Source organism: Tasmannia lanceolata, unplaced genomic scaffold, assembly GCF_043159265.1.
Source record: "Tasmannia lanceolata isolate RefF3 unplaced genomic scaffold, GAP_Taslan_0.1 ptg000037l, whole genome shotgun sequence".
Taxonomy (NCBI): Eukaryota; Viridiplantae; Streptophyta; class Magnoliopsida; order Canellales; family Winteraceae; genus Tasmannia; species Tasmannia lanceolata.
Window position 1 is genome coordinate 50299294 of NW_027518714.1, and position 12470 is coordinate 50311763.

At 49.0% G+C, this 12470-nt stretch overlaps 1 protein-coding gene across 1 annotated transcript; it reads left to right on the top strand.

The window, feature by feature from the left end:
• The first annotated feature begins 8943 nt into the window (after positions 1-8943).
• LOC143861538 (putative aldo-keto reductase 2) lies at positions 8944-12470 on the top strand. The gene is made up of 5 exons (XM_077372451.1): positions 8944-9147; positions 9428-9628; positions 9706-9878; positions 10113-10215; positions 12123-12470. The coding sequence occupies exons 1-5, from the start codon at positions 8944-8946 to the stop codon at positions 12468-12470; spliced, it is 1029 nt and encodes a 342-aa protein (XP_077228566.1).

The window sequence follows — 12470 nt, forward strand, 5'->3', positions numbered from 1 at the left end:
AGGTAGATGAGGAGGTGACTGTGGCCGCCGTCTCCTCGGCGGAGGGTGGCGAGCTTGCAGCCCTCACTCCCGCAGAGGTCGTCACCGAGGTGGTGGCCGACGAAGAGGCCTGAGTAGCAGCCTTCTTTCTTTTTGGTGATATGTTTTTTTGCACAGTTTGTAATGCCCATTCTTTGTAAGCCAGCTCGGCGAGAAGAGCAATTTTGTAATATGAATACTGAATACAAATACATTTTTTGTTCAACTGTCTGTGCAGCATTCTTATTATTTTTTTTTGTACGTATTATTTCTGTGCTGCATCGAAAACCGAGCTGGAAATATTTGAAGGTGGTTTCCACTGCGGGCGTCCTGGCTGGAACTGATCTCCAAGCCGCTAGGATGAGCCGGAGTGCACCACTACTGCTCGTCCTAAGTCTGCGAGAACCGAGCTGGAAGCTTGGTACTCAAACACTTAGGAAATATTTGAAGGTGGTTTCCACTGCGGGCGTCCTGGCTGGAACTGATCTCCAAGCCGCTAGGATGAGCCGGAGTGCACCGCTACTGCTCGTCCTAAGTCTGCGAGAACCGAGCTGGAAGCTTGGTACTCAAACACTTAGGAAATATTTGAAGGTGGTTTCCACTGCGGGCGTCCTGGCTGGAACTGATCTCCAAGCCGCTAGGATGAGCCGGAGTGCACCGCTACTGCTCGTCCTAAGTCTGCGAGAACCGAGCTGGAAGCTTGGTACTCAAACACTTAGGAAATATTTGAAGGTGGTTTCCACTGCGGGCGTCCTGGCTGGAACTGATCTCCAAGCCGCTAGGATGAGCCGGAGTGCACCGCTACTGCTCGTCCTAAGTCTGCGAGAACCGAGCTGGAAGCTTGGTACTCAAACACTTAGGAAATATTTGAAGGTGGTTTCCACTGTGGGCGTCCTGGCTGGAACTGATCTCCAAGCCGCTAGGATGAGCCGGAGTGCACCGCTACTGCTCGTCCTAAGTCTGCGAGAACGGAGCTGGAAGCTTGGTACTCAAACACTTAGGAAATATTTGAAGGTGGTTTCCACTGTGGGCGTCCTGGCTGGAACTGATCTCCAAGCCACTAGGATGAGCCGGAGTGCACCACTGCTGCTCGTCGCCCTAAGTCTGCGAGAACCGAGCTGGAAGCTTGGTACTCAAACACTTAGGAAATATTTGAAGGTGGTTTCCACTGCGGGCGTCCTGGCTGGAACTGATCTCCAAGCCACTAGGATGAGCCGGAGTGCACCACTGCTGCTCGTCGCCCTAAGTCTGCGAGAACCGAGCTGGAAGCTTGGTACTCAAACACTTAGGAAATATTTGAAGGTGGTTTCCACTGCGGGCGTCCTGGCTGGAACTGATCTCCAAGCCACTAGGATGAGCCGGAGTGCACCACTGCTGTCATATACTGATGTCTACATAAGTTACTCAAAGAAGGACACTTGTTCGGGAAACTTATTTTATTCATTCCAGAACTTGGATGATTACAGTAGTTCTTTACAAGCCTATGAAGGCAAACAAAATTACTGATAGTAAATCCGGAGATTTCTAGAATTCCAGGCGTGTGGTAGCATCTGTTCGTCGAGGGACTCTAACCGATAGCTTCCTGGGCGGATGACTTCTTTTATTCGGTACGGTCCTTCCCAGGTCGGAGAGAGCTTGCCCACGCTTCTTGGCTGGGAAACGGAGGCTTTCCTCAGGACTAGGTGGCCGGCACGGAATTCTCTTGGTCGGATCTTGACGTCATGATATCTGGATACTTTCTGCTTATAGGCCGCCGACCTGATCTGAGATTCCTCACGGACTTCTTCAAGCAAGTCAAGGTTGGCACGGAGTCCGTCCCCGTTGAGCTGCTCACTGAAATGGACGATCCTTGGGGAGGGGACGCCGATGTCAACCGGGATCACTGCTTCTGTTCCGAAGGAGAGATTGAAGGGCGACTCGCCTGTGGCCGTACGCGGAGTAGTCCGATACGCCCAGAGCACATGATACAGTTCGTCTGCCCAACGCCCGGCCTTGCCATCCAGTCTCTTCTTTATCCCCTGCAGGAGGGTCCTGTTCGTCACCTCTGTTTGCCCATTCGTCTGAGGATGTGCCACAGATGTGAATCTCTGCTCTATGTGCAGGTCAGAACAAAACTTTCGGAAGTTCCTCGAGTCGAACTGCTTGCCATTGTCCGTTATGAGGACCCGGGGGATTCCGAACCTGCACACCACTGATTTCCAGAAGAAGTTCTGTACATTCTGCTCTGTGATCTTGGCCAGAGGCTCTGCTTCTACCCACTTGGTGAAATAATCAATAGCGACAACGACGAACTCACGGCCTCCCGAAAGGGGCCCAGGATATCCATTCCCCATACTGCGAAGGGAAGAGGACTGATGATCGGGGCCATCGGAACGGGTGGCTGGTGGACGGTCGGAGAGAACTTCTGGCACTTCTCACACTTTTTTACAAGGCTCAGCGCGTCCTTCCTCAATGTAGGCCAGTACAGACCTCTCAGGAGGATTTTAATGGCTAGGGCCTTGCCCCCGAGGTGCTCTCCGCAGATTCCTTCATGGGTTTCCTGCAGGGCTAACAAGGCATCACTGGGGCGAAGACACTTCAGATACGGGAGGGTATACGACCTCTTGTATAGAGTCTCGCCATCCAGTGAAAACCTCGCTGCCCTCTGCGTGACCTTACGGGCCTCCTTTCTCTCTCCAGGGAGCTCTCCGCTGCGCAGATACCTGATTATCTCATCCATCCAGCACGGCTCATCGTCAATCTGCATCACCACGACGGGCTGGGCATCGATACTGGACCTCTTCAGAAACTCCATGCGAATTTCTCTGAGGGCGGTGTAACCTGAGGCTGCAAGCTTTGATAGCACATCTGCTTTTACATTCTCTGCTCGGGGGATTCTGACGACCTCAAAGCTCTTGAAATGAACGGCCAGACTGCGAACCCTTCCCAAGTACTTGATCATCCGCTCTTCACGGGCTTCATATACTCCCTGGATCTGACAGACGACCAGCTGTGAATCGCAGTACGCCTTTAACCTCTGAGCACGGGTCTGCACAGCGAGATTCATCCCGGCTATGAGCGCTTCATATTCTGCTTCGTTGTTGGACGCACGGAAACCAAACCTCAGGGCATAGTTCAGGACGAAGTCCCCTGGTCCAGTGAGAACTAGTCCTGCACCACACCCTGTCTTGTTCGATGACCCGTCCACATAAACTTCCCAGAGTGGCTCTTCATCAAAAACTGGGTGCGCGATGACGGACTCAGTCCCGGGGGGCGGTGATGCTCTGGAAACGACTCGAGGCTCCGGTACGGCCAGCTCTGCTTCTGGAGATGGAACTGCTACCAGCCCGGGGTCTGGGTCCGGAACTGTGCACTCGGCTATGAAGTCAGCGAGAATCTGAGCTTTGATCGCCGGCCTGGGTAGATACTTGATATCAAACTCACTGAGCTCCACGGCCCACTTGACAAGTCGGCCCGAAGTGTCTGGCCGGTGGAGGATCTGTCTGAGAGGCTGCCCTGTCAAGACCTTGATCGTGTGCGCCTGGAAGTACGGCCTTAGCTTCCGGGCCGCCATAATGAGGGCGCACACGAGCTTCTCTACTCGCTGATATCTGGTCTCTGCATCGTGGAGGACCTTGCTGACATAGTAGATCGGCTTTTGCTGGTTAGACTCTTCTTTGATCAGTACTGCTGCAACTGCCAAGGGTCCCGCTGAGAGGTACAGAATCAGCTCTTCTCCTGGCTCCGGCGTGGACAACAAGGGGGGGGAGGATAAGTACTGCTTCAGTTCCTCGAACGCTGCTTGACATTCCGGAGTCCAGGGCGCGGTTTTTATACCTTTGATCGCATTGAAGAACGGGAGGCATCTCTCGGCGGATTTAGAAATAAACCGCCCCAGAGCTGCCACCAGCCCGGTCAGCCGCTGCACTTCTCTGATTGTGTTGGGAGGAGTCAGCTCCATTACTGCCTTGATCTTCTCCGGATTCGCCTCTATTCCTCTCTGGCTTACCATGAAGCCCAGGAATTTGCCTGCTCCGACGCCAAACGTACATTTGGTCGGATTAAGCTTCATGTTGTGTTCCCTCAAGACTTGGAAGGCCTCTTCGAGGTCGGAGACGTGGTTGGAAGCACTTCTGCTCTTCACTAGCATATCATCAACGTAGACCTCCATGTTCCGACCGATCTGATTTCTGAACAGCTTGTTGACGAGACGCTGGTAAGTGGCTCCTGCATTCTTCAGTCCGAAAGGCATCACCCGATAGCAATAAGTCCCCTGGTCGGTAACGAATGACGTCTTCGGGATGTCTGACTCGTACATTCTGATTTGATTGTATCCTGAGAAAGCATCCATGAAACTGAGCAGCTCGTGACCTGCTGTGGCGTCAATGAGCTGGTCTATTTTTGGGAGTGGGTAGCTGTCCTTTGGGCAGGCCTTGTTCAGGTCTGTGAAGTCTATACAGGTCCTCCACTTCCCGTTGGACTTTTTCACCATCACTACATTCGCGAGCCAGTCCGGATACTGGATCTCACGGATGAAATCGGCCTTCAAAAGCCTCTCCACCTCTTCTCTGATGGCTTTCCGCCTTTCTGGCGCAAAGTGTCTCCGCTTTTGCTTCACGGGCTTGCATGTCTGATCGACACCGAGCTCGTGGGTGCTAATCGACGGGTCAATGCCGGGCATGTCTGAAGGAGTCCAGGCAAAGACGTCTGCATTGGCTCTGAGGAACTGAGCGAGATCCTGCTGCGCGGCCTCTGGCAGGGCAGATCCGATCTGGACAACCCTCTGTTCGTCATCGATGTTCAATTGAATAGAGACGAGGTCCTCTGCGGGCTCATTGACTGTGACCTGCGCTTCATCTCTCAAATCGTATAGCTCGATTGGAAGAGATTCAGACGCATTCTTCCCTCTCAGCGCTGCCGCATAGCATTGTCTTGATTGAGGCTGATCCCCTCTGACTTCACCTATGCCTCCTGGCGTAATGAACTTCATCTTCTGATGATAAGCGGAGGGAATAGCTCGGAGGAGGTTCTGGCCGGGGCGTCCTAGAATGGCGTTATAGGCCGACTTGGCCTTAACCACCAGGAAGGTCACCATTGCGAAGGACTGGCGGGGCGGCTCCCCGATAAGAACTGGAAGCTCAATCTGCCCTTCGACCTTGACAACTTCTCCTGAGAACCCGAACAGATCTGAGTTGGCCGGCTTCAGACGGTCAGCTCCGATCATCATCTGTTCGAAGGCGTGATAGTAGAGGATGTCGGCGGAGCTCCCGTTGTCGACCAGGATCTTCTTCATTTCCCAGTTCGCCACTAGCATTGTGACGACCAGGGCATCATCGTGCGGGAGGATCAGACCGTCAAGATCTGCCTCCGAAAAGGATATCTCATTTTCTGGCTCGGCCCTCTTGCTGCAGGCATGGACGGCGTTGACCTGCCGGGCATAGATTCTGCGGGCCGATGAAGAGGTCCCTCCCGCGGTCGGCCCTCCTGAAATGGTACCAATAACACCATGAGGTTGAAGTTGAGGTTGAGGTACCTGAGGAGGGAGAACGGCCGGGGCTGGAGCCTGGATGCGGTCGCCCAGGGGTTGGGCGTCTCGAGGACTTCTGTCTCTGGACCTCGGGTTGTCCTGGCGCTCCCTTCTGTTGTCATTATTTTTTAAGTACCTCCCAAGGTACCCTCTGCTTATCAGCTGCTCGATCTCCTCCTTGAGGTGAATGCAGGCGTTGGTGTCGTGGCCGTGGCTCTTATGGAACCGGCAATACCTAGACATGTCTTGGGTGCCTGCCTCTGGCGTCTGCTTCTTCGGCCACCGGATGAAGTCTTCTTTCCGAATGGCTGCCAAAATTTGAGCCCTAGATGCGGTGAGCGGCGTGTAGCGCTCCCTCGTCGGGGGGCTCCTCTCCTTTCGAGGCCGGGGGGAGCTCCTTTCCTTCCGGGACGGACTGCTCTCCTTCCTCTGGGGCCTGTCATCCCTACGCTGCTTGGCGGGGTTCTTTTCCTCTGGTCTTCTCTTGCTGACGGAATCCAGGGCAGCGAGAGTCTCCTCGACGGAGATGTACTCCTCCGCCCCGGTCATCAGATCTGCCAAGGACTGCGGATTGCGCCGGGCGACTGCTCTTCGGAAGTCAGTGGACCGGGCTCCGGCCAGAAGAGCATTCGTTGCCGCGGAGGGATCCAGGTTGGGTACCTGAAGGGCCTCCCTGTTAAACCGGCCAACGAACGCTTTTAAGGCCTCACCGTCTTCCTGCCTCAGGGCCATCAGCGAAGCCGTCGTCTTTCGAGGCCTTCTGCTGCTCATGAAATGCCGGGCCAGGTCGTCCCCGAAGTCGTCGAAATTGTCCACAGACTTGGGCTTCAGCCGTGAGTACCAGTCTCTCGCGGCTCCAGTTAATGTGGTGGGGAGTGCCCTGCAAAGGAACCCGTCCGACGCCCCGTGGAGAAGCATCGTCGTCCTAAAGGTCTGTAGATGATCCACGGGATCGGTGGTCCCATCATATTGCGGGATCTGCGGCATCTTGAAGCCCAAGGGGACTGCCGCACCGAGTACCCTGTCTGTGAAAGGGGGATTGCTACTGAAGATCCTTGAAGCAGGGCGGCCATGATCTCTAGCCAGCTCCTCGATTCTATTATCGATCTTCTGGATTCTCAGTAACATCGGATCATCCCTCTGTTCGGCCAGACGGGCAGGTCTACTCCTTACGGCTGATGGGCTCCTTGCGGATCCGGACTGGCTGAGGGGACTCCTTCGCCGGTGCCGCGATCCCTCTCCGTGCATAGGGTCTCTCTTGCTGCCCCGTTTCTGCACGGAGGGGGATCGTGACCGGTGATGCTGACGACGAGGCTCAGGGCACACGTTCCTGTCACGCGAGCGGTGGTCTCTTCTTGTGGAGTGACGAGTTTGATCCCGGGGTGGAGACGCGCGTTCTCTGCGGGAGCTTTCTCCCCTCTGAACGGGTCGAGAAACCTCGACTGGGTGTTGCTGGAGTGCGGGGGCCGCATTCCTGAACTGCGCAACTACAGCAGTCATTTCCTGAAAAAGGGCCCGCATCTCCCTCGGGGTCGGGGTGGGGTCTGAACGGTCCGAATGGGGCGAAGTCCGCTCCACGGCCGCCCCGACCTCCACCTGCGAGGCCAGCCGCTCACTTCGTCCTTCCCGGGGGGCTGTAGCCCGGGTAGCCCGAGAAGTCGGAGGTGCTCGCTTGCCGGTCTGTCCTACCATTTTTATCTGGGTGAGATTTCGAACAGCTTTTTGTTGCGTGGTCCCACGGATGGCGCCAAATCTGTTAGGCCTAAAATCGGTAACAGGTTATGGTAGGGCTGGGTGGTCCGAGCTAACGAGCCACGACTGAGGGGCTGGTTGAGTCCTGCGCTGCACAAGAGTACAGACAAGAAAGAAAAGGGTCAGAGGACCAACCCGGAGTGATACTCCGGACGGGCGCTTCGACACTCAAGTCAGTATGAGCAGGAGTGCAGAGCAATGTCAGAGCAAAAGCTTAGAGTTTTGGTTTTCAGATTTTCAGGACCCTCACCTTAGCACAAGTGAAGGCTATTTATAGTGATTCTGAGCCACCTGTCTAGGACAGGTGGTAGTTCTGAGCCAGGTGGTGGCCTCTGTATGGACCAGGTTTCATACCTAAGGAGGGCAGGTGGAGGTCCCTGATTGGTCCAGGTGTCACACCTAGTGGAGACAGGTGTTGGCCTTCCAACGGTCCTTATGAGGGCCACGTGCCAGAAGCTAATTGGATGCTGAGTTCGGACCCCTCAGTGCTGAGTCCGGATTGCTGAGTCCGGATTCCCTCAGTGCTGAGTCCGGACCCTATCAGGGTGTTTCCAAAAAACACATTTCCATGCGATGATCCTAGCCCTGCAGTTTATAGAGGAACGGCATATTTACGAAACATTTATTGGTTGGAGGGTTGTAATTATCCTATGGAAATGAATTTTGGCACACAACCTACTTACATTGTGGCCCATGAAATGGTCGGCTTGGATCATCCTACGATGTAAGCCATACAATACTTTTAAAAAAATAAAATATTCACTATCAGGACTTACACTGTATAAATACTCTCATAATCACATCATTTCGCTGTAAATCATGGGGAAATGGGTCAAACGGGCAGGGTCAAAATCACGGGGGGAATTTTATGGGTCATTGGGCTTGGACATGCACCCGGCCCGCACAACCGCGGGTCAGCCGGAATTTTGACGTTTTCTTGAAGAAAATTTATTTTTACAGAGATTTGCTAGGCACCTTCACCGAGTCTCGTAGCCCACCTTTGCTGCAAAGATTGGCAAAGTACGATTTGTACGATTTGTACAAAGGTGGCTAGCAATACATACTAAGTTTTAAATGAAAAATTACTGGAAAATGGAACCAAAGTAGCAAAATTACAAAAAAAATACCGAAAGACTATAATAAGATGTGACAATTACGGGAAAAAGTATGAAGAAAATTAAGAAATTATGACAGTTACGGGCACAAGAGACATAAAACGGAGACAGCTGGCGTATTATATTATTATTATATGATCAGGAATAGCTTGCAGTGTTTGTTTGGGCGTTTATGTAGGGGCATTTAACGTCTAACATGACAAAAATGCCCTCCCGAAATCGGATGTATTGGTAAAGTTAATTTTACACTTACAGTATATAAAGCTAATTTCAGTAAAAGAAGGGAACCAATTGTTAAGATTCTCGATTTATATATATAGTAATAAGGATTAGGGATTTGCTCCACCTGAGAGAGAGAGAGAGTTTACTCTTTCATCAAAAGAAAATTAAGACAGTCAATTAATGTACGTATGCCGTGACGTGTATACCGTGAAAAGTGATAATTACATGGGCAAATCATTACTTATAAATTCCTTGGCTCATGGTTTAGATGTTGCATCTCAAGTTGCACTCAATTTAGAAGTTTAATTTGAGTGTGCAATTGTGGTTGTGATGGAGAGAATTAAGCTTGGGTCTAAAGGTCTAGAGGTTTCAGCACAAGGGTTGGGTTGCATGGGCATGTCTCATAGTTATGGACCTCCCAAGCCAGAGGATGACATGATCCGCCTCATTCGTTATGCCGTCAAGAGCGGCGTAACGTTTCTTGACACCTCAGACTTTTATGGGCCTTTCACCAACGAGATCCTTGTGGGAAAGGTTGGTTTTTGCACTACTTCAAATGCTTGAAAACTCGACTCAACTCGAATTGGAATGAGTCAAGAGTAAACTTGCATGAGTCACACATTGTGACTGATAAAAATTGGAGTATGTTTTTCTAATGTGAGACATACTTTTCGTTGGAGTACAAAATTTTCTTCGAACTTAATCGATGAAGCTTGCCCGTTTTGCTTTTTATATGACTCTGTGTGTTGGAATTTTGGGTTAGTTTTATATTTTTTCACCCCTACTGAGTTGATAACAAACATACTTTTTGCAGGCTCTGAAGGGAATAAGGGATAAGGTACAGCTTGCTACCAAATTTGCTGCTAGCTTATGTGATGATGGGAGTGTACAAGTAAGGGGAGACCCTGCATATGTTCGGTCCGCGTGTGAGGCTAGTTTGAAGAGACTCGACACGAACTATATTGATCTGTATTACCAGCATCGGATCGATACAAAGGTTCCCATCGAGGTTACGGTATGACTGAGACTACTCATAGCATGGTAATTGTATTATATATTTAAATAATGTGATTAAAATTTTAGTGTTACTAGATTGGAGCGATGAAGGAACTCGTAGAGGAAGGGAAGATTAAGTACATTGGACTCTCCGAGGCTTCGGCGTCGACAATAAGAAGAGCGCATGCTGTTCATCCGATAACAGCCGTGCAATTGGAATGGTCTCTTTGGTGTAGAGATGTAGAGGAAGAGATAGTCCCTACTTGCAGGTGAGCTTTGTGAAATTAAAGCAGTGAGTTTCAGTTGCAATTTCCCAATCTCGTGGTGAATCTCAAAAAAAATGCTTAGGCTATGTTTGTTTTGGATTTTGAGAGTAAAAAAATGCTTTGTTTTTTCTCTCTTCTTCTTCTGTAGGTTTTTTTTTTACCCGTGGATCTTTTTTCTCTCATAATAAATTGAGCTTACACCAATGACATGTTTGGTTTAATTTTCCCCATTTTCAGGGAGCTTGGGATCGGAATTGTGCCATTCAGCCCTCTAGGAAGGGGATTCTTTTCATTGGGTCCCAACGTTGTCAATAATCTAGCAGACAATGACCTGAGAAAGGTGTGTCGATCTCTTCTCTTTCCCGTTTTATTCTTTGCATGATTTCATCCAATAACTGATTTGGAGATGGATTATTCTATGTCCCCTAAATTGGCAGAAAAAAAAAGAAGAAGCATGGGACTAACTGAGACATTGAATGTCAAACTACCAGTTACTCCAAAAGATTAAGGTATCAGAGCAAATGCCAGGGTTCAAACCTCCTTGATAGCAAAATCCACATGCAATGGCAAAACCCAAAAGTAGGGCCACATGTGCCACGTGTAGGCTAATCCAAAGAAAAAGGGGCCACACCTAAGCGGGAGTGTAAAAGGCAAAAGATTAAATAACACCGTCTCCAACAGCTTAAGCTTTTGGAGTAATTGATAGTTTAAAATGGTATCAGAGCAAAGATCCCGAGTCCAAACCTCCTGGATAGCGAAATCCACATGCAATGACCAAACCCAAAAGAGGGGCCACATGTGCCACGCGTTGGCCAACCATAAAAAGAGGGGCCACACGTGAGGGGGAGTGTTAAAGTATAAAAGATTAAATAACGCCTTCGAAGAACAGCTTAAGCTTTTAGAGTAGTTGGTAGTTTCACATGGTAATAGAGCAAATGCCTAGGTTGAAATCTCCATGATAGCAAAATCCACATGCAATGGCAAAACCCAAAAGTGGAGCCACATGTACCACGTGTAGGCCAACCCAAAGAAAGCAGGTCCACACATGAGGGGGAGTGTTACAGTATACAAGATTAAATAGCCTTCTCCAACAGCTTAAGCTTTTGGTAAGGGTGTAAATGGATATTCGGAAATTCGATTACCGTCAGCATCCGAATCCGTTTAAAGCGAATATTATCCGAATCCGTTTGAAGCGGATATTATCCGAATCCGTTTATGAGATATCCGGCTCTTAGCGGATGCGAATCTGGTAAATGGTATATCCGATCCGTTTAACATCCGAATCCGAGAAGTAAATCCTTTTTATTTATTATTAATAATATCATTAATATTTATTTTTAGTAATGACACACTATCTTTTGTTTCTATAAGAAAAGTGAATATTCATTTTAGAAAAATAAAAAATAAAAACAAAAATAGCCCAAACCCATTCCATCAAAATAACCCAAACTCATTCCATCATATACAAAAAAAAAAGGAAAAACCCAAAGACCACTACCAACACTATCATCCATCCCCATCGCCTCCCTCTCTCTCTCTCTGCCTTTGTTTTAAAAGGAAGAAGATGATCTCATATATTTTAGGGTTTGAGAGTTAATTTTGTGAAGATAATGTAGAGGTCTAGTTTTAGGGTTTGGAAAATTCATTCGAGTAAGTAGGAGAAAAAGATAAAGTGCTGTAATAAAATGTTCGAATTTACCGGATAAACGGATACGGATAATATCCGAATTCGAACAATATCCGACGGATACGAATTCGGTAATAGATATTAAATATCCGTCGAATCTGAATTCGGATAGTGTATACTGTAATCGAATTCGGATATAGCCATATCCGCTCCGAATTCGATCTGTTTACACCCCTAGCTTTTGGAGTAACTGGTAGTTTTACACTGAAGGAGAATTCATCTTCTAGGCCCCACTATTATGTGTTATGCCCCCAAAAAACTCCCATATTGAGCTATCCTAAGCCTCTGACTTAGGGGAGATGAATGGTTTGTATCATCAAATAGGTGAACCCCCGACTTGTATTACCCACTACTTGTATTACCCTACTTTTATTTTTCTCCTCTACAAGTTTCTTTCATGTAAAATGGGTGTGAAACAAATTTTAAACTGAAAATGGGAGTAAAATTTGTTTAACGTCCATTTTACGCCGAAAGAAATAGAGTAGTGAACACAGGAACAATTATCATATAACAGCTCAATTTTTTGTGATGCATTAATGAAACTAAATTGTTTGGTTCAGAAACTGCCTATGTTCGAAGGAAGTAACCTGGAACATAATGCTGGCTTGTTTGCACGACTGGAGGAGTTATCGAAGAGAAAAGGGTGCGGTCCAGGTCAGATGGCACTGGCTTGGGTTCATAACCAAGGCCGAGATGCGTGTCCAATCCCAGGAACCACCAAAATCGAAAACTTAAACAAAAACATCAAGGCCTCATCTATCAAACTAACAGATGAAGAGATGAATGAACTGAATGCCATTAGCGGAAAAGGTAAAGTAAAGGGTGATAGGTATCATGAAGAATATATGAAGTTCACTTGGGCATATTCAGACACTCCCCCACTCTCTTCATGGGTAGCTCAGCCATGA